The following is a 23978-nucleotide window of genomic DNA, read 5'->3' as shown; positions in this document are numbered from 1 at the left end:
GCAATTAAGTTTAACTTTTTTTAAACACACATCTTATTCTAATCTTTGTGCGATAAAATATGGTATACATTTCTAAAATCGGATATTTTCAATAAAGTGTCGAATAGTTATGGCAATTAAAATTCCGTCTTTGATTATCATGAACTATTGGATATTTTGATTTACTAATATGATTTTTCCTAACTCGGATATGAATTTTAATGCGATTTTTCATTTTCATGCTGATATTAATTTTTATTTCCTATGCATACTGTAATGTTTAATGCCTTTGTTGTAATGTCTACCCCCCCCCTTCAGAATTGATTTATTTCTAAATATACATAGGACAGGTTTTTTTTTTTATTTCGGCACTAGTTGCATGCAGATACAATTTAAAGAAATATTATAAGGACCTAATTGTTTCAATTAAAACGATCTAAATGCTTTTTCCAAGTCATTCCCTTGCCTTAATTTTCTGTCACTCAAAATTATAGATCTTGAGTTTTAGTTCAAGGCTAATTTTTCAAAGTATTTAGAAATATTAAAGACGAAAAATATTTCGAGATTCATGGATCTAATTTGGCTTCATTAATTTTAATTCTATAAAAATATTTACAAATTTTCTTAAAAGCTATATTTTTGTTACAAATTATATTATTTTTTTTGTTATTCAAATTAAAAATGTTGATATTCTATGTGTAATGGGATTTATTTGGCTGCACGGTATATCGGATCGAAATACGGCTCATATTCAATGATCCATGACGGAGTTTTTGTGCAACTTCATTTAGCATTAAAATATATCTTATGAATGCAGATCTCAGCTTAAAATTTCATTTAAAAATCAGTCAAAACTTACCCAACATTTGTTCGTGCTATAAATCGTGTAAGGCAATCTCTGCTCTATTTCTCTTCTTTAAGTTCTATTATTAAATCTTGTCTCCTACTATAGAGAAAGTAAAATGATGCAACTTAAAACCACTCATGCTTGAGATTTATCTTAAATTCTATTGATAGCTTGTTAATTCAGTGATCTGCAATGGCATTTCTAGCTTTCCGGTGACAAGTGTGTCAGTTACTTTCTGAAAATATGTATTTAATCCTGGTTCGACTGGTGTGTTGAGCAAGGCCATAGTGTAAATTCTTGAATCAGCCTGATTTTGTTGATATAATATTCTCTTTTTTTTTCAGCCGGTCTCTTAGTTTTGGCTGTGCGCTAGGCAGTTGCCGATTCACTCGTGTTTTCTGCAGTTCACTAGTCTCTTCATTCGAACGATTTCCTGTAAATTCTCATCATGACTACCTTGGTGAAATCAGTGTCGGATGTCTACGATGAGTACATGGCAAATGGAGGTAAGTTTTTCTGTATATTTTTTCCATTTCAATAGAGAAAAAAAATCTTATTAAAAGTGGATGTCTTCAATATCTGAATTTTTTACATTGCTTTATGTTGCGTGGCCTTCCAATACATTGTTCATAAATTTTGAAATTAATATCAAAACAGTTGTGTAAAGGCTATCATATTTATAAACAATTATATTCATATTTTTATAACAGCAGAATAAACATTTCCTTACTTTATTGAAAATAAATCTTGTTCTTTCTTTCAATAAATCTGTTTCTAATCTTTCAGATCTTGTTGCCATTTTTTATTTCATTTTCGCGCCTTTTTTTATTTTTTTTACTCTAGTTGATAAGATAGTGCGGAAATATCAGGTTCAGAACTGCAGTGTTAAAACTTTAGTTTTATATTTTTTTACTAAGCGTTCAGAATAATCTGGAACAACTCTGGGAAAACATCCCACTTCTTAAAATTAACGTAAATCATTCAGAGTACATATTTCCTTGGCTCTAAAGCTTCAATATAGCCCCATATTAAATATAACATCACATAAATCTATAATATTTATGAATATTCAACAAATAGCTTTAACTTTTTGTATTAGTATAAAGGAGTACATTAGTTTCATCTATACTGTCCTTTTAATTATAAAAGAAATGTTTTTAGCAAGATGTTTTTGTATACATTTAATGCAAATATATAAAATATAAGTATGGAATATATTGTTTTTAAATGGATTTTGAAATAAAAGAACATTGCCCTTTTTAATCGAATCTGATCGGAATGTATAGAATTTTCGCTCAATTTACTGGCAGGGCATAAATGAATGAATTAAACTTATGAATGAATATACATATAAAATATCGCTTATAACCAGTAACAGTGAAAGTTATTATTCTTGTCCAGTTTGCCGCAATTTTCTATATTATCTACTTTAATTTGATTTTTAAGAAAATTTTAATATGCAGTTGCTTTTTTTATATTTTAATAAGAAATCTAAATCTTTAAAAATTAGATATAACCTTTTTTCATTCGAATTTGATTGAATTAATTCTGAGATATAGTTAAATGCAATTTATTATTCAGTCAGATTTTATCTTCATAATGCAACATAATATTTTCATTTTTAAAGTAACCTTTATGCGGAAGGAAACTCAAATATTTCTACAAACTTTAAATCACTTGGGAAAAGTCTTTATATCCTACGTTAAATCTACCTTAAAGATGATGAATGAAGGCTAATGATGAAAAGGAGATGTAGAATATTTGTAAAGTACTCATTTTAAAGGGAACATGAACAATTCTGCTCAATTCGAATAAGAAATAGAAATTTTCGTTATGAAAGCTTTGTTATGGAGATTTTTTAAATGACATCACAGGGGAAAAAAAGAATCTAGTTTCATAAAGGATCGGAATAACGTAAGGAAAGATCGAATTTTTTTTAACGTTTTATCACCAGATCTCTTTTAAAATTAAATTTTAAGAACAATTTAGAAATTTGCAAGAGATTTATATATAACTCGCAGAACACTACCAAAGGACATTTTAGTTTCTTTCAAGGAATAGTCTTTCTTTTTTAACCTTTCGCTGGCATTCATTTTGTATATAATATAGACAAGAAGTGAATTGTAATTTTATAATAGTGTAGTAACAAGCATCAAAAAAAAATCTGAAACCTGATTTAAAGAATATGTAGATTAACACAATTTATATGAAAAATGGGAAAAATGAAAAATACTTTGCTCAATTTCGATACATTTTAGCAGAAACCCTGATAAAATGTATCGGGATAATTAGGATTCTTAACTTATTGAACCTGCTCTTAACATGAATAACCTGTTAAGATTCTGAGTAATAATTAAGATTCTTTTTACCTGCTGATGCATCAGTTACATTTCTCATACCATAGAATCTTCTACAGTTAAACGTCGAACAAGTTTTTTGTGCGTTTGCTAAAAACTAAAATTCATTGCTACTGTGATTATAATCTTCCAATTATTCTTAGGCTTATTCATACTTAGTTCATGATAAACAATTTTGTAATTATATAAAAAAAGATAATAAATAACTAAAATCAGTTGCTACATTTGCTAACTTACGCGTAAAGTAACTCGACACGTGAACGAGTCCAACTCGTTACTGTGCATTTTGGTTTCAGTCGTGTATCACGAGTGTAGCTCATTATTCCACAAGAATGGGTTAAATCATATTACTAATTACATAACTAACTGAATTTTACAATTTTATGCAATTAGTTTCTAAGTATATTATTTTGGAACTTATATTTAGCTTTCTATTAAACAGTCTATTAAATTTCTTTATTCTACAAAACAAATAAATTTCATCTTCAAGATGGCATCTGAATAATCTTGCTTGAAAACTGGAATTTTATTTATTTGAGAAATGAATATGAAATTTCAAATTCCAATTCTGCATATTATGATTTGTAACTTTTATGTCCTGAAATAAGTTTATCTGAAATATTCTAAAATAAGTTTATCTTTTTGTTCGCGCTGCCTTGATGCTAATATGAGAAATGCCAATCACAACGAGACGGTAAAATAGGCAACACTTTCGATTCTTGATGCCTCAAGGTCATTTATAAATGGGGCAGATGACTCGGCTTTTCTTCGGTTTTGAAAAGAAATCCCGCTTCAATCGAGCTTATTGAGACGCATCTTCTTACTGTCGCTGTCAGATTCTAATTTTAAAAATAACTGTAACGGAAGCAATTAGATGCAACGAACTTCAAGGCTATTTCCTATATATTCTCATTTGTACTCGATGGGAATAAAATGAAGGAAACAGGTTCTCAAGTTTTTAAAAACATTTTCTCTGTAATAACTTGTTTTCGGTCTTGCATATTTATTCTCAATGCAGACCAATACATTTTGTGACGTAACGCTATTTCCTGTTTGGCATGATTGTTGTGATGCATGCGTGATTGATTGATTAATTGCTCTGGGGTTTAGAATAGGTTTCTATGTTTTAGATTTAAATAACATTTGTTATTGTCGAAATATTTTTTGCTACTAGGAAATTAACATCACTATTAAGGAACTAGTTGCTTTTGGCGAGATATTGGTTAAACCTGTATTGGCGGTATTAAACCTATATTATTTTAATTGCCTTGCATATGTTCTGTTTATTAAATACATGAACCTTTCTAATGCAGAAAAGTTTAATGAAGACCGTCCTAGCTCTATTAAAAATGCAAATGTCTGGTTCATTCATCTTCTAACTTTCACGATATGTTTCGCGAAAGTATAACTTTTGTAGTCGTCTTATAAAGAGCACGGATCGTTAGTAAATGTTTTTTCTTTAGCTTTCAACATTGGAAAAATCTCATGTTTCAATATTTGATAAAGCAATGAAAACGGTTAGATTTTCAGAGTTCACTATGCAGTCTGTTGTTGAATATTAAACAAAAAAAAAATCTTAAAAATTTGTCAAAATTTAGGAAAACTTTGCACAAATTAATATAATTAAAAAAAAAAACAAGTGTTTGAATTTTAAGATTATGTAAAATTTGTTTTTGTACTGTAATATTTTCGTAAGTTACAATGGGAAAAACGACGAAATTTCGCTTAGTTTTTAATTAAAATTCTAATCATTTTTTTTAAAAATCGCTCTTAGTTAGACATTCTCATTCTGAAAAGCGCATTTGTACTTAATTTGTTAGCTACAAGTCCAACGGTCCATCCTGTAAAGTGCTAACACACATGCATACCCGCACATGTATTTTATCTCTTCTGTACTATTATTAGTACAGAAGAGATATAGTTACTATAAAAGACAAATTTGTATCAATAGAAATTATATATCACTTTTTGAGGTTTAAAAAAATTCATGAAATTACACAGAACCTATTTGTGCTTTCATGAAATCTATATTAAAATTATATAGCTTTGTAGATGCATGAACCTTTAATTTAGTTATATAAAAACAAAATTAAAATAATTGCGTAATGTAAAAGTTGACATTAAAAATGCTTTAATATAAGTATTATCTTGTTGATAAAAGTAGTGCATAATATTAGAATCTGGGTTAGACTAGACTGATAACATGAATTGAGATGCGAATTTATGCAAACTGATAAGGTTTTATAGGTAGTTGCAACAGCTTGCAAGATATATTCAGAAATTTTGTTGTATTAAGAAATAGATCACAAGATAATTACTTAGAAATTCCTTGAATTTAATGGATATCGTGATAAAAAAAATTGAAACTTTAAATTATGGAATTTATCTTTCTAAAAGTGCAGCAAGTCTGATCTTTCTGCAGTGAAACCAAACCTAGATATATAAATAAAAATCGAAGCACTAAAATACAATCCTGAAGATTTTATTCACGGATTGTTTTTCCATAATAAAAAGCTGACACTTAATCATCATATCGTAATACAAATTTGACATGCATGCACGCATCATGCATGATTAGTTAACCGTAACATGGATTTAAGAGAGAGACAACCTGAGAACAAGATTTTATCTTATTTAAAATCATTGCATATGTAATTGTACGTCCGCGCCCTTAAGGGACTTGCGAAGCCTTTTTGGATATTAAAAAATTCATTTTTGGATATCTAAAATGCAAGTCTGACTTTCCGTAAGCCTTTTTGCCTAAGTGAATATATCCTTTTTTTTTCTTTGAAATTATTTATTGCATTCTTAGCCTTGGTAATTTACTTTTTAAGACTTTAAATTTATTATTTTTAGATCCTCGAGTAACCAAATGGCCTCTCATGGAAGGACCAGGACCAACTTTCTTGTTAGTCATATTATATGTGCTATTTGTTAAGAAAATTGGTCCCGCCTGGATGATGGACAAGAAGCCATATGACCTCAGATATCCGATGTTTTTATATAACCTGGTGCTGGTATTCACAAATTTCTATTTATTATTGGAGGTAAGTAAAACTTTCATCTTTGAATTTCTCAGGTCATTACAATCTTTTTAGTTAATTAAACACGGAATTAGAACAAACAATCTAGGTAATCCACGTATGAGAATGTATTCAGTTTCCGTTCTATGTTGTGTCCAATCACCTGGAAAATTCTTTTAAAAAATATTATTTTCGCAATGATTCAGACAAGGAAGAAAAAAATTAGCTCGCTTATGTAATTTTATTGGAATTATTCTTAATTATCATTCAAGATATATTATCTAAAAATCATCAGTTCCACATGAGTTCAAATGGTTCAAGATTAAACCTTTTTTTTTTTTTCTAAAAACCAAAATCAAGCCAGCATTACATAATTTCCACTTCAGTTCAATTGGAAGAAAATTAGTCATGGCATTTTCAAAATAGTAAATGAAATCCAAAATGTGTAAAAAGCGGTTGTCCCTCTTTATTCAAAATTAAGCTCAAAAATATTTAAAATTAGTCTTTGAAATTATCCGCTATTAATAAAAAAGATTCTTGGCTTAAACTTGGATTAAGAAATCGTAACTCTTGAAATTTTGAGATATGAGAAAAAAATTTAATTGCTTTAGGATATTCGAAATGGGTTGGAAATTTAGACACTCGAATATAATGAAAGTAAGAGGTAGAATTCGCAATGAACGAAACCACCAGTATTTGAAGAGTATTTGTCAAACTTTTAAAGAAAACTATTCAGAGAAAGTCTATCCGCCCGATTACCCGAAAAAATCAACAGAATAATTACAAAACATAGAACTAGGTAAATAAAATTTGGTACGCAGTTCCAATATGTAAAATGCAGATCTATATCAAAATTTGAATGAAATCCTTAAGAAGGTTGACCATCTGTTTCTACTTTCGCATATACGCAAATCGGATAATCGAGAAATGCAATGACTTAAGTAGATGAAATTTTGTATGTGATCTTATCAATAGCTAAAACAGTTATTCTTTGCATCTTTTTTTATAGAAACATTAATTAAACATAAATACTTGTTGATTTTAAGAAATATAAAATATTTTTCAAATTTTTAAATTAAAATATTAACCGATTTTTCCTAACGATTAACTAAATACAAGAAATATTTTTGCAGCTGAAAATAATACATCAGTTTCCTTGTCATAAGTTGACGGCATTTGGACTGGAATTTCAAAGACCCTGAAAGTGATTATATCAAATATTAGTCGGGATTATGGTGTGTGGTGCAAGTTAAAAACTTTATTCAGCCGTTGGAGTGATGTGGCATTTTTGAGAAGAACGTGCTGTCTAGAATGTTGTTATTTGTATTTGATTGTGACTCAGATTTAAAGGTCCCATTTCAAAATAGTCTCATCTTCAAATTGCGACATTAGTTTAACTGAACTCTATGCGAATTGGAATTTTGACCAACCAAGCATGAAGGAAAACTGATTTTTACATTAAAAAAAAAAAAGACAAACTTTAATTACTTTTTTAATACATGCTTTAGATTTAAATAAGAATTTAGTGGCATAGTAAGTCCTAAGTAGACCTTATGGGGGGAAAATGTAGAGAATATTTGATTTTGAAATCTTGTCTTAAAAATGTTTTGTACATAAAACATTTTTCAAATTCCATAAATCGAATCATCAACTTATTTGTAGGAAGTCAAATATATAAAAGAATTAATCCATTAGCTGAAGTTTGAATTATTAAAATTGTTTCTACGCATGATATTTGAGATGTCAAAATATAGGTATTAATCAAGACAACTTCTATAGTTTTGATGCATGGCTGAAATAGTATTCATTCATTTTTTTTATTTCGGGAATTTTTAATGATTTTTCCCATTTCATTTTATTTTTAGAGTGTTTAAATATTTGTGTTATGAAACGATTACGGATTCTTTTAATCATTTCTCATATATAATCAAGCAAATTATTTAATGCTTTGAGCAACATTAATCAGAGAAAAATTATGAGCAAGTAATTTGAAATCAGAAATGGCAACTGAATAACTTTTTAATTGATATATAAAAAAAGCAGTCTTCAAACTGTAATTTCAATAATTTTTGTCTGAATTTTCATAGTTAATTTATTTTTATTCTGATAAAAACAGACGGAGTAGAAAAGTTTTTCAACTATTACATATAGCAAGAAAAACATAATTTCTAGTTAAAGACTTTATTTCTATTTTCACATGTTGTAGCCAATGAACCGGTTCTCAGATTTGCTCTCGGACAAATGCGAATAAGGTCACGTGTGCGGATAAAAATTTTGCTTTATCATTATATTTCAAATGTATGAGTTGGAATAATTTTTTAAAGAAAGTGTGACAATATAATGTTGATTTTGTAAAATATTACTTGTAAATATATATAATTTACAAATTTCTTTATTAATAGCTATAAAGTTGAAAACTTAGATCGCCTCCGCGATTTAATTTCTTTCAGAATCAGGTAGACATAGTAAATATCCGCTTCGTTGGCTTCAACGCACATTTTAATGAAAGTAGCATTATTAATACGAATTCAAGGCATTGGTACAGTTTGCTCACGCCACATTAAGTTTAAGCCTTTGTCGAATACGTTTTCCTGTAATAATTGCGTATTTTTCAAATACTGGTATTTAGGTAATTGAACTTGCCATTAACTTGTCATTTGCTCGCTCATTTATATATGATGAGGGATTCATGATGTGGTATGCCTGTAATGTATTAAAAATGAGATTCTTTTGAAATAGCTCATTATCTATTGGCATTAGAGTTCTAGTTTCCTTTCTGTCTTATGAACATTACGGAATGATTAATTTTTTTATAAGTTGTGAGAAATAAATTGAGAAAAGAGTTGAACGTTTTGTCTGAATCATCATTTCACAATCATTTTAAGGTAAAATTAACACTGTAATGCTAGGATGATATTTCTTGTTTCCGAGTATTAAGTTTATAGATTTACTACTTTTCCCATTTGGCAGATTGAAAGTTATATGATTATATTTTATAAAATTTGATTTGTATAACTTTACCAACACTAGTTCTTAAGCCAAGAAATGAACTTAACCAAACAATTGCTTATATCGTGCCTTTGACAAGTTTTGAAGAATTAGCAAGGAATATGATTTTGTTTAATAATCCATCGTGATAAACGCAATTAAAATAATTTTCTGCTTTTAATACCTAAATAAAAAGGGCTTTTGTAAACTGTCGTTTGGCGGCGCGGGGGGAGGGGATAATTACCAGATGTCTCTTCATATTTTTTTTTTTTTTTACGTTATTTGCTTCCAGATACTTTCAAATACATTTTGTTCTTTTCACAAATATAATATGGAATTTTAGCCCATGTCTCCTTCGTATTTTACATATTCATATGAAGATGTATTCCCTGAAGTCTAAATTTGTGATTTTGAGATACTTATGAGTCGCAATTCAAGAATTGTACTAAAGTTACAACAACAACAAAAATGAATTTACGAAGTTTCTTTTACAAGCAATAAAAAATTGTAAATGGTGGAAATAAATTGTATCCTCATTCAACAAGAGAAGAAATTGCGAAGTTTCTTCTGATTGGTTCTAAATATTTTTTATAAAAAAAAAAAAAAAAATTCAAACATTTTATTAGAGAAATTTTGAAACTTGGTTATCATTAACAAGGACTTTGAAGCATTGTAAATATTAACAATTTAATAACTTTTCGGTAAAAATTTTAAAATCGAATTTTTTATTTCTGTGCCTGAAAATGCAAATGCTAGTTTTAAAATGTTTTGCTAACTATTTCAAATTACAGCTAAATGACTTATTTTGCAATTTTCCGGATAAAATGCTTAGAAAATGTTGCTATAACGGCATCTAAAAACTTTTTTCATTTCTAATATTCTCTCCTCTTGATCCATTCACCAATTTTACATGTTCCACCTGTCATTGTCTTTTAACCATTAAGCATATTCTGGTGCAATGCCCTAGTTATAATACATTTAGACGAAACCATTTTGGTAAAAATAACATTGAATTAAAAGACTTGCTGGGAGATAATTCCCATCCAAATTTGTTTTTGTTTTTACATGACATAGGAATTGATAAGCTCCTCTGAGTTTGTTGTGTAGTTTTTTTTTGTATGTGTTTTTTTTTGTATGTCTTACTTAAAACATTGTATATTAAGATAAATAATGCGTTTGGCGCAGCATGGCCAAATATGGCTTTTGCGCCACTAAAACAAACCAAACCAATTTTACAACTATTGTGGATACTGATATAAAGGATACTGCATATGAAAAATTTAGAAACGGTTGTAAACTGCCTAAGTGGATAAAATGAAATGACGTATAGAAGTTTTATTTCTGCCAAATTTTGCTCACTTTTTAACCTTTTTCCGGAAAGTTGCATAATTTCTGAGAAGAAAAAATAATTTTTCTAATTTGACAAATGTAATCTTTTTGTTACATTTCATATTAGTTGTGCGATTGTATGTAAATATGATTTAAATTCACATTTTTAATTTTCAAATTTATCTTAAATATGTTTGAGTTTACTAGTATTTATTCTTAAATTTATTTTATAAAACAGAATTAATTGACTAATGGGAAGTCCTTAAACTCAATAGAAACCCTACATAGTTTAAAAATATATTAGCTGATACGGATTTTTGTTTTTTAAAAAATATGTTAATAGATAATAAGTTTTAATTATTAAAAATAAACATTGATGAAAAATGAATTTTATTTTTCAGTCATTCCGGATTCTTTTCAAGCCAACAAGCAAATGGTTCTGCAGAATAGATAATCACAATGATCCTGATGCTTTAAGGGTATGTAAGCCAGAGTTTTGTTTACCATCGGAATTATCTTATTCATAAAGTATAGGTTTGCTTCAAATTCCATGGATTCTGTTCTATTAGTATCTAGCATTTGAAGAATCTTAATGAAAATTTACTGAATCTTAAATATATAGTTAATGGAATTATTTAAAAAACTAGCCGTCATTGGTGGCCATAGTTGGTTTGCTAGGATTAATGATTATTACAAATTTCAATTAAATATTTTAAATAACTTTATCTCGAAGTGAAAAGAAATGTAAATAAAATATTTTTAAGTTTCGCATTTTAATAGGTTTAACTCGTACTCTTAAAGAAGCCTTACAACATTCTGTTCGTAGCAATGCGTATTCCTCACATTTTCTATTTCTATCCATCCGCTTCTATCATACGTAAAGGCAGAAGCATTTAAAAACGAGTGCATTTAAAAAATATTAACCATTGCTTAATTTTGAAGTTAAACAGTCAGAGATCGAAGCAAGATAATGCAAATAATTGACCATTTGTGATAAAATAATTTTTCGAGGCAAATTGTTTTTCTTTTCATATATTACTATAATGGCCTTTTCTTTTTGTGTGAGAAAATGAATCACTTTTTCTTAATATAATAATTATTTTCTTATCTTTATCAAATAACATAAAGATCTTTCCCTATATTGGGGTAGGATAGCAATCTTTTTAAGGAATATATATTTATTCTTGGTTTACTCGCCTTTGGCGACCAGCTTTGGTTCACCGGGGGCATTGATTATATTTAATTTTAGTTAAATCGTTTCAATAATTTCATGTCCGCGATTCCGTCAAATTGTCAAATATTAAAACTGCAATTTATTTTTATAAGCTTTGCTCATTTTGTATATGAATCTTTCTTACAAGACCATTTCCATGACGTTATAGAACTAGTTAACACGTTTGATAAACAGTTTTCTAATTTGGCTCTATTATAACTTCGCTTAATTATCTTGTAAACTACACAAATACTATGTAAAAGTTTTCTTCTTCCACCAATGGGAGAAAATTCTTGCTATTAAGTATTTAATGAAATGAGAAAAACGGTTTAAATTTCAGATCAACAAAGCAGTTTATTGAGAATTAGACAAATTTTTTGAAAAAAAAAAAAAAAAAAAAAAAACCTTGCACACCTATTAAATTGGTATAATTAAAAAAGCAGTTTCAAATTTTGAAACGACAGAAAATTTATTTTTGTGCTGTAATATTTAGAGAATTATCGCAGGGAAATGGCTAAAAATTCGTTTAATGTTTAATTAAAATTCTATTTAAAATTTCTAAAAAATAGTTCCAAGCTGCACATTTTCATACTCCAAGGTGCATACGTGCCAAATTAAGTAATTGCATGTCAATATCTTTCATCTTTACAATTAGTAGATGACAACTTCAATAAAATTATGTTTTAAAGTTTTTTATTACCTTTTATCCGTCTTAATGCTTTCTTATGGTAGAATCCAATTATTTGGCTTTAATTTTATATTGGAACAAATTGTATTTAATTTTAAAATGAATCGATCACATTTTCAAATTTTTAATTTACATTTAGATGTAAAGTTATGCAAGACAAGGGTTATACAAGGTTTTTATTTATTCAATAGGAAAAAATTGTTATGACATAAATATTTTGCAAATTGTTTTTACTTATCTTTGTAATAATGATGTCAAATTATTGCATAATAATTTTAATGGTTTTTCATTTTCCAGCTCGCTGAACTTGGATGGTGGTTTTTCTTCATGAAATTTATTGAATTCGCCGATACGGTAAGTTGTAAATCTTTGACACCTCAGGAAGATAATCTTTCTTTCTAGGACAATTTTAATTGAAATTTTTTGAAGTAAAAATTGTATTTACATAGTACTAGTTTTTGAATACGGATTTCTACATCCATATTTTCATTACTTCGATTTAAAAATTTATGTATACTAAATGAACCGACGTCCTTTATTCCATAGTTCTTACATTTTTTTCAATGGAAATGTTAATAAAATGCATGATGCAGGACATATATTGAGAAGTAATGAGTTAAACTGTTGACAACGAATATAGTCTGGAGTTTCAACCGGTGATGTTGATTTTCTTTAAAATTTGCAAAAACTGTAATTCATGCGTAAGTTATAAACTATTTGTCACTTTAAATTTTATCAGTTAATTCTACATTCAAATTTTTACATAAATTAAGTCGATACTATTCAGAAGTATTTAACGACATCAGAATTATTCCACAAAAATTCAATAACATCTGAGTAAAAAAAGAGAGGATCTAACATTCACTTAAAGACAATATCGCGACATCTAATATTCCCACCCACCACCCACCCAAAAAAAATAATAAGGCTTTAAAGTTCATTGTTTCATTCTGTATGTTTACACACTTTTAAAGTTCTTCTCCTATTTCATAAGAAATGTGTTGTTTGATTTTTGTGGTCTTTCTGCTTCTTGGCTTTTATAATATTGTATCAACATCTGTAGAAGATATTACGTCCTAAATGAGAGAAAAAAAACCCAGTATAACATTGAAACCTTTATTAGATATATATTCTTTCAGAAAACAGTTTCATTTAAATTTTCAGAAATATGAGTATTATTCAAATTATTAACTTGATGAGTACAAATGAGTTGCTAGTTAGTTGAGTTTTGTTAGTTTTTGAATCATAAATTTACCATATGCAAAAGACTAAATTTTAGAATTTTTTTTCTCCTAAAGACATGTTTGATTTTTTAATGATATTATCAATTTTTTCCGGCATTTCAAAGACTTCAAAATTTTTTCTAAATGAAATTTTAATTATAATAAGGTGTCTGTTTTTTAAGAATGTTAAATTCTATTAACAGGTTACATTTAGGTATAGCGAAATCTTGAAATTTTTTTACGCGTTAAAAAGTTATTGCTTTCGACTAATATATTACTGGAATCACATAAGGCCAAGTTTTTCTAAGCTAAAAACTGAATTGTAATAATATATGTAGAGATTTTTCAATAATGTCGGGGTACTCTAGTTTCTCCTGATAAATTTTGAAATTCCGAATAAAAAATTTTTTTCTTCGTATTCATGGTAAGAAATTTGATGAATGAAATTCCGAAAATGAATTTTCACATTTTTCGTGAAGTTTTAAGAGCTTACTTAAACCGTTCCGGTCATTAAATTCAAAACATTAATTTTACTTCACTAAAATCGTAACAAAATATGTAAAAAAGTGTTTACATTAATTTTTATATGTATAATAATAAAAAGAAACGGTCAAATGCTTAAACTTTTTTACAAACGACAAATATTGTAGAAATTGTTAGGATTACAAAAATCAAACGTTAACCCAAAATAAGGAATTTGAACAAGACATTTCCTGTACGACAAACAGTTAGACGGATTGCATGTTTTAATGAGTTGAATTTCGTCATTATCATCGATATAATGAGAAGTTGAATTTGGTTTTGAGAAATGAGTTTTTTAAAGCAGACTGGCGCCTTTTTGATCCATCGCACCCTTTCATGTGTTGATGGCGCGAATTTGTATACATAAATAAAATGAATAAAGAGATTATGTAGTTTTTAAAACTTATTATCATTATTATTCACAATTCTGATTTAATCAAACTGGTGTATGAAACCGTGATTAATCGATATAGGTAAAAAAAAAACATTCAGGAATTATGCATTTGACCCCACCTACCACAACCAGATCTGAAAGGAATATACATTTGAAGTAGATGAAATATGAAAGCCTATATTTTTTCGGGGAGCTAAGGGTGGGGAAATTGGGGCAGATAAAAGTTTTCGGAAAATGAGCTCGTTTTCGATATTCGAATGCACGAAATTTTTCTTGTACAGTGTTTTGGTGTCCTCTAAATGTTTTTTCCTTGATATGGGCTGCAAATATTTATTTGGAAAGTAGTACCGTCAAAGTATCGTTTTCATTATCCAACCAAGATTCAAAATTGAGATTTTGCACTCATAAAAGGAATTGGATGCGTAATCCATTAAATACAAAGCTCATTTTGAGAAGTGAAATAATTGTATATGATACTTTTATCCAAAAAAAAAAGAGTGCGACTTCTTGAAATGTTATAAATAATTCTATTTTAAATATTGGAATCAAGAAACGTTTAAAATGACTCACTATTCCAGAATTTTAGTATAGCTTCGAAAGGGAGATGTTCAACTAACCAAAATCCCATGGAAACTAGACAATTAACCCTTTTCACTCTCGAAAGTAATTCGATGCATAATTATTCACCTAATACAAAGATTTGTGTATTGCTTTGAAAAATACACACAATTGTTTTAAGTCGAATTTCTTTGAAAAATTAATTTACATCTTTTTAACATTCTGTAGCCGTTTTTAACAATCAAAATTGAAAGATAAATAAATAAAACATCAAAATGGCGCACCGTCTTGAATGGTGAGCGAGAGTCGACATCAGAGTGTAAAGGGTTAAAATGCAATCTGGTATAATAAGGATTGCTGGAATGCAAAGCTCGCATCTTCTCACCATGAATTAAAAACTGACTGAAAAAAATTATATGATCAGGAATCGTTTGCTAATTAGAAATTCATTGATTTGTAATATTACAATTTTAATTTATTTCGTTTTCAGATATTTTTCGTGTTGAGGAAAAAGAGCAAACACATTTCTACTCTTCATGTTGTTCATCACGCTGTTGTTCCCATTGCAGTCTGGGGAGGCTTCAGAGTTGAACCAGGTATGTCATTTTTTTTCTCAAAAAAGATATTAATTTATAACAAAGACGCATAAAATTAAAAAAAAATGTAATGTAAGTTTATAGAAAACGAAGTTAATACATTCAGTTTTTAGGAGTTTATATTATAAACGAAGAGATTTTCTAATCATTTAAATAATCAGAGAACAAATTTTGTGATGTCTAATTTTTTCTTTATCTTCAAACTAGGAAATTACAACTATTTCTTCCCCTTGATCAATACTATTGTTCACACTGTTATGTACTCGTATTATGGACTGGCTGCTCTTGGACCAAGTGTTCAGAAATACTTGTGGTGGAAAAAGTACCTTACAACATTCCAAATGGTAAGGAATTTTATTAATGAATTTTTAATTTGTATTTTTTCCATTTTGAGCAAAAAGAAATACACACCAGATTTATTGATATTTTCGTTTAAACAATCATTTTTATATTTAATTTATATCATCTTAACCCTACGATGCATCGTATAGCCATTTGTCTCCAAGTTTTTATTTGCATTTAAAAGCTTCACATGACTGTTGCAAAGGTAACAATTAGTTTTGGGAAATTCCTTTTGAAATGCTTTTTGATAAATATATTTAAAAAATACGAATATATACCACTAGCGCTATTAGAATAATATTTAAACTGGAAACCTGGAAAAATACCAGGATGGCTGTTGAACGAATAATTTTACCATTAAAAATGCTATCAAAATATTTTTTTTGTATTGCAAAAATTGATTTTTTTTATTGCAGAATTATTATAATGTGGTTTGTGTCACTGGGATGTTATTTAATTCATAATGTAGCCATATAATACATTTTAATTGTTATTTTTTCATGAAATTTAAAAATTAAAATTTTAAAGAAATTTTCCTAAATTGTATGCAACTACTCAAAACATGCATTATTTTGTGGAAAGATAAAGTCATGATTTCTAGGATTAAATGTAATCAAATGATTCTTGATTTATAAATATTTCGAAATAATTTTTCCATTAATAGCACCATGTTTCTACTAATTCGAAAATTTTTTTTATTTTCAACTGAATTTCAGAATTTTTGCATCAAAACCTTCTTTGCTAGTTGTTAAGGTTTGGAATGAATTTACACAAATATGTTAAACAATTTATACATTTCCAATCTGGTAATAATGAACTATAAGCCAACCTTTTCTTTTGAAGCCTAAACGTCTTTTCCGATACATCTTGAAACACAATCTACGGATAACTAAGTAACACTTTACTTGTTTAGCAACTTGAAACAAAAGATGCAGAGCAAGAAATGTGTGCATTTGTTTTGAAGCACAATTTATCTTATTTAGACGCAGTTCCGTGAACCAGTTATCGAAGATCTGTGAAGAATTTTTGTCGCATCTATAGCACCCGACTGGAGCCAGAATATCATATTGCCAAATAAGCAACACTGATAGCAAGAATGCCAACAGAATTTATCATTTCTTATTCTGGTTCCAATAATTGGCTAACTAAACCAGAACGTATCTTTTTGTTATAATTCCCAAATCGTATAGACATTCTACACTTATATTAATTAATGACGTTTAGTTATTAATATCATTTGTTTTTAATTTATAATACGTCATTTAATGTTTGGTTTGATGGAATTTATTGGCGCAAGAAACATTTTTGATTCAACTACGCCAAACGTATGGTGAGAGTTGATCTTATTTTAAAAGTTTGTTTCTGAATTGCGTCGTTTTCCAGAGCCTGCTAACCCGTAAAATCTACTAAAACTAGTAACAATGTAAAACACATTCTAAAAGTTATTTAAGAATCACGTCAAAAAAGTAAAAAACAATCATTTTTTTAAAAGTAAAAAGATGGGGATGGATGAGAGGAGAATGAAAGCAGCGAATGCGTTCATTATTAAATTGTGGACATTGTATGAAACTGTGTATAACCGTCATAGGACACTGACATTCTCTACATCGGGGGAGGGTCCCCCCCCCTCCGAACAGCAATGTTTATGTGCGAACTGTGTTGGCCAATTCTTAATCTGATAAGAATTATCAAGTTTTATACTAGGCAAACAGAAGATTAGGTATTTTATTGTTTGAAGTTCATTGACTTCTGTAAGATTCCACTGGGTTTGCCATTTTAAATGCAGACTGAATTTAACGGGGCTTTTTATATCTTTTAATGGAATAGAAGATTTTAATATATTGGTAGCAGATTTCGCTATATTGTCTGCTAATTCATTTCCTGGTATACCAATGTGCGAAGGAACCCAGCAGAAGTGAACTTTGAGCTCCTTGCAAGTGAGATTATCATGTAGTTTAAGAATGTTAAGTCGCATGTATCATAGTCATTGAATATGTATTGTACTATATATTTTCCAAATTCATTAAGCACATTCATAAATTTTCTTTACCAGATCCAATTCGTCATGGTATTTTTCTATGTGATGACACTGATGATTGGCAACTGCAAAGTATCCAAGTTCATTATTTATTTGAACATGTTCTTGGCCGGCCTGTTCCTGCTCATGTTCTACGACTACTTCCAAAATACATACCTCAAGAAGAGAGCCATTCGAAAACAGAAGGACTTGGATGAGAAAAATGAGCGACTCAGGGCTGAAAAGGAAGCATCCGAGAAGAATGGTAACTTGCATTCAGGAAATAATGGCATCATACAAAATGGTGTCCAAAACGGAGTCGCTAAGACTATTGTTAAGAAAGATCAATAGTTGGACACAGACTGTTAAATATTTTCGAAAGCAACAATTCCTGAGAAAGCAACAATTGACTGTTTTGTATTAATCTATACCTTTCAGTGACTGTTATGAATATCTTGTTGTAGTTCAGGGGTCACAATCATTTGCATCGTCTGCTGTACGGCTGTTGATTGTGTTTTAAGATTTCGTACGTTAAAGACATTACGAACTGTTTGATTATAAAAGGTGATTACTTTGGGTTTTGTAAATGTTGAATTTGTACATATATTTAAGTTTGTATGTTTGCTAAACTTAATTTTCTGTTTTACATATACCCAAACTTGTTAACTATTCTATTATGTAAAAGAAGTTTATGCAAAATAGAAAAGGTTTAGAAAGCAAATCTGTATGGAAGTTTTGTTTCTAACTTTCGAAAGAAGTAATAGAATTTTGAAATGATTCTACTTTTTGTTTATTTGTAAATAAAGGTATTATTCTTTTGTTAAAAAAATGGTAATATGGTTGATGCGTTACGAGATGTTCCATGTTCATACATAATTTAAGTTTTATTGGTACTTTGTTTATTAAATGTATGCCAAAATTTAATTATTAATTTTTATTTTATGTTAACACGTTTTTTTTCGGATAAAACATTTTGAAATGGAATTTCTAAATTTGAAAGATTAACTGTTTTATAATACCTATATTTTTAGAATTTACATTTATATTACGTTATTTCCTCTTTTTTTTTTTGTAAAAATTTTAAAACTTTGATAAGAGAAAAAAAGGGATTTTAAATACCAGTATTTGTTAATATTAGTCTAGGAGAAAAATTTTATCTATATAACGGACTATAAAATAATCATCAATTACCATTTAATTTATACGTTTATTGCATTCAACACATTTCAATGTTCCTATTTGAAAAATCCTTCTGGATATTAATATAATTTGTTATGGATATATTTTACAAATTGTTCTGTTTTTTGAAAATTCCTTGTATTAATATGAGTGAATTCTGTTTTATAATCTAAGTTTATTTAACAAAGTTAATTTACTTTAAAGTTTTGTTAAAAATCGTTAACTTTTTTTTTCTATAACTTTTTTTCTTCTTGCAAACTGATCAGTTAAATTTCTCTTTCTTTAGAAAATAAAACATTTTAAAGTCTCAATTCTAAATTTTTATTTGCAAAAATTCTTTACATTCAAGCATATATAGCCTTTTAATAAATATGCAAATAAATTCGTATCGTTCAAAATACGAGTTATATTTCGTGATTGCTGATCAAAAAAATTAGACATGAAATTGAGCAAATTTCTATTTGGCTCATTTTTCTTGCATGAAGTAATTTTAAAGTTTTTAATATGTCTAATTAAAATTTTAGGTGGTTTTATGTTGTAGATGAGTTGAATCATGTGGCAATTTTTAAATATCTGTATTATAAAATAAAAAACATATAATTTTATTTTTCCAATTCAATCATTATATATTTTTAAATTGATTCTTTTTTAAAACTATTTATTCATATGTGAAAAGCGACAGACTTGTTCATGGAAAACACCAATTATGCATTTTCAGTCTGTCAATCTGTATTATATTCTGTTGTGTATTTCTTGTATTTCTGTTAATAAAGAATTTTTCTCGTATTGATTTTGTTTTAGCATTGAAAATAGAAACCATATTTTCAACTGATATACAAACAATCAACCCAACATTGCAAATCGAATCAATATTATTCTTTTACAATTCTAAAAGCATACACTATCCAGTTAGACAACAGTTTAAAACACCAAGTTCCACCCCAAAGTAGTTCCCTTGCTTCATGAAGACGTTAACCTAATCAATGCACTAATTCAATCAGTCAGGTTTATTTTCGACAATATTTAGAATTAAAATATATAGGCAAAAATTAACCAATAAAGCCAGTCAATAATTGAAAAATTTAATCTAAAATCGATAATATACTAGTACTAAGATTAATAACTGTAATAAAAGTTTTGAAGACAAAATAGAAATGAAATTTAATGACATTTACTTAGATGAATATTAGTTTCAAAATCAGATTTACAGCAAAAAGGATCCACCGACGATGCAAGTATGTGGTTTTAACGTAAAGTGTAAAGTAACTTCTCTCAGTAAGAGGTATTGATAACTTTCTGCTATGAATGTTTCTAAATTGGTAAAACGATTGCATTAAATATATATATAAATTATACGAATTCGTGTTCCAAAAAAAAAAAAAAAAAGCGAAAACGATTAAAATTTTTTGCTCAGAAATATATTAATGTCATATTTTTGGTAAAATTTATGTATTGTACGACTTTTTTGTTACTACTACCAAGTTCCATTAAATTAGGATATTCTTTTATTTACAAGATATCTTAAAATTTCATCTTTTGGACAAACTTCAATTCATGAGCTATGTTATCAATTCTGTAATTTTTCTTAAATCTTTCACTAGATTATTTGCTTTCAGTTAAAAATTTATAACGCATTTCGTCAGATGATGCGTTAAATGCAATCTGAAAATCCATGATCATTTAGAGATTTCGAATCTCTTAATCACTTCTCTGCATCATTACTATTTAATTAGCTATCAAATACTGAAGTAAAGAACTATTTGGTTGTGAAAAATTTAAATGTTGTGTATTGATTGATGTATTATGGAATATGAGATATATTTAATCCTTTTCTCACGGAAAAATAATTTAATGCAAAATTATTCACCTAATACAATGATGTGTTTATTGCTCTGAAAAATAAATATACATTGTTTTAAGTTGAATTCTCCTGAAAAAGTAATCTACATCTTTTCACCATTCTGTAGGCGTTTCTAACAATCAAGACTGAAAAATAAATAAATAAAACGTGAAAATGATGCACCGTCTTGAAGGGTGAGTGAGAGGCACCATTCGAGTACAAAGGGTTAAAATTCAAAATTTTCAAGCTCTTGAAATGGTTGTATTTTCTAACTTGTTTTTTATTCGAGCTATATGAAAGCTCAATAAAGGCCCGGCATGACCTGTCAAAATAGACCAAAAAAATAGCAGCAGACAAAAGGACCTCGGAAAAAAATAGCTCGAAACTAATAGTCCGTGATAAATTAACTGAAATTCTAATTTTATGTAATATTTAACAAAAGATATTTAAGAAATAGATGTACATGTATTAATATCAATATACCAAACTTGCATTCCTAAAATTATGTGAAATGCTACGACGAAAGTCCATATTTATTGTGTTCGCATAATTTTTCACCCTTGCTTCCAGGTGTCGATCACCTTGCACATATTTATTTTTGTTTGCATCTAGATTGCATGCCGGCGTCCTGGCATAGGGGTAGCGCATCTTCCCCGTGATCTGGGCGTCCCGGGTTCGAATCCCGGTTCAGACATGGTTGTTCTTCATCTGTGTTCTATCTGTGAATGTGCCCCCCTGTAAAAAGTAGCTGTGCAAGCGAATATGTGAGTTTCTTCTTCATATGAACTAGATGTCAGATTTCTGCCCTCGGGTGCTCAGGGGTCTTTACCCTCAGAAGCTACTGCACCCCCTTTCCGTGGTAACGCGGGAACGACATCATCATCTAGATTGCATACACTTGCCACAAGACAGACAACGTGAACTTCCAAGACATTGTGTTTTTCATAGATAATAGTTGACTATAATCGAATGCATAGCCCCGAAAAAATCACCGAATATTAAATAGGTCAAAAATAAAGATTTTTAAGTCCAAAAGATAATTGTTACATAATAACATTACGCATTACATTACGAGAATAGTTGCATATTTTACACAACAATAAATCATCACATATTATAAAAGAGAATGAAGTCAAAAGAAGAAAGTAAAGTTTATGGCTTACTACGGTTAATAAGCAATAAAAGTTTACTTCAGATATTACGAAATTATTTAGGAAATCATCGTTGAATGCTTATACAATGCAAGTGAAATCTTTTCTAATTTCATTTCGAATCTATTAGTTAGGAGTGGAAAATCAAATCGTGAAATAGATAAAATCACGTCGCTTTAAAAAAAAAAAGATAATGGAAGTACAACGCAGAGGTACAGATTACTGACCTGCAAGAGATTAATAAAAAGATATCCGAATACTGAAACACTGAACTTGTGGACTTTTCTTCATGGCATTTACATAATCTTGAAACGTAAGTTTTGAGTATTTATATATTGACATATTAATAAAACTGAATATATATATATATATATGCTTTTAATATTATTATTAAATTTGGAATTTAGATTATTTTGTCAGAGCTGTTACTTCAGTTTTTTTTTCTATCTGAAAATACTCCGCTGAAACATTTTCTTTTCTTTTCATTTTTTTTTCAAACAGAAATAATTTCGTAGCTTTCATAAATTTTGAAATGGATATTAAAAATTTTTCTTTTATAAATATGCTTGCTTCAAACTGCTTAATATATATATATATATAATTAACAAAGTTTCAACCACAAATTTCCACTTTTCAGATAAACATATAATTATATTAAGGTAACAGTGTGTCACATGTACCCTCCACAGCCCTTTCCCAGTTCTTCCATCAAATTGATAACACTATCGATTTACACTGCGATTACTTGCCTTTTATTTCTTATCTAGAAAATTTTATTTTTATAGATAAATTTCATTTCTTTAATTAAGTTTCATTAACTTAGATAATTCAGCTTGGTGGATAAACATGTACTTCTGAATTTTTAATAAAATATTATTAACACGTTTGTTGGATATATCACTATTTTGTTATAAGGAAAATTAATTTATATTAATGAATAAAACCTATCAAGCAATTTTTACTATTTATTAAATGTTCGTTTTATTAAATATTAACAAAAGTTATTTGGGATTAAATGCGTCATTGCATTCTTAAGTGATCTCAATAAAAATACTTTCTTGAGTTATTTAGATGGTTTTGGTGCGAAGTTCAAATCCTAATTGAAATTAAATTATTCTAACTTCACACTGATTGCAAAGCGTACATAGTTTTTTTTAACTATTTGAAAATATTCCGTCGAAACATTTTTTCTTTTTTAAACCAGAAATGATTTTGCATGCCACTATAAATTTTAAATTGGACATTAAAAGCTTTAATTTATCTTTATAAATCTACTTGCTTCAAATTTCTTAATTGCTGGCAATTTTATTCTAAAACAAAATATTTAATAAAATTTTATTACGACTGTTGCAGTTGCAATTTTCCTGCTTAATTAATGAAAAATAATTTTTCTGCTTATTTTTGCGTATTTTGCGTTCGTGCGTACGTTCTTTACTGTTGTTCATATCGTGTCATTATGGCAATAAGGTTGTGAGAGGCCATTATTTAAATTCTTTTCTTATCTATTTATGTTAAAATTCCTTATAAAAAGGGAAATGATCATTACAAGCGGTATATCGAGGAATAAAACGTTAATTACAAGAAATATGCAAATCAGTAAAATGATAATTAAAAATACTGCGTCAACGATATAAATATTATTGCAGGTATTACCTAATTCACCACAGCTTCCTTTTACTAGAGTTTTGAAATGTTCCTGTTGTGATTCTTAAAGAGTACTAATATTGCTTAG

The 23978-nt window shown here is 28.3% G+C and overlaps 1 protein-coding gene across 4 annotated transcripts in view; it reads left to right on the top strand.

The window, feature by feature from the left end:
* The window catches only part of LOC129963507 (elongation of very long chain fatty acids protein AAEL008004-like), a 40347-nt gene extending 20306 nt beyond the window's left edge, over window positions 1–20041 (top strand). For 3 of the 4 annotated variants that reach the window (XM_056077934.1, XM_056077935.1, XM_056077937.1), the window contains exons 2-8: window positions 1171–1332; window positions 6040–6230; window positions 10925–11002; window positions 12722–12778; window positions 15612–15717; window positions 15925–16061; window positions 18113–20041. In XM_056077934.1, coding sequence (XP_055933909.1) covers window positions 1275–1332; window positions 6040–6230; window positions 10925–11002; window positions 12722–12778; window positions 15612–15717; window positions 15925–16061; window positions 18113–18427 — 942 coding nt within the window. In that variant the 5' untranslated portion in view covers window positions 1171–1274 and the 3' untranslated portion in view covers window positions 18428–20041. The remainder of the gene's footprint in view (window positions 1–1170; window positions 1333–6039; window positions 6231–10924; window positions 11003–12721; window positions 12779–15611; window positions 15718–15924; window positions 16062–18112) is intronic. The other variant, XM_056077936.1, reaches the window with a different exon arrangement.
* The last annotated feature ends 3937 nt before the right edge of the window (window positions 20042–23978 follow it).

Source organism: Argiope bruennichi, chromosome 3 (genome assembly GCF_947563725.1).
Source record: "Argiope bruennichi chromosome 3, qqArgBrue1.1, whole genome shotgun sequence".
NCBI classification, from domain to species: domain Eukaryota; kingdom Metazoa; phylum Arthropoda; class Arachnida; order Araneae; family Araneidae; genus Argiope; species Argiope bruennichi.
Note: the sequence above shows the minus strand (reverse complement) of the source record. Positions and strands in the feature narration are given on the sequence as shown.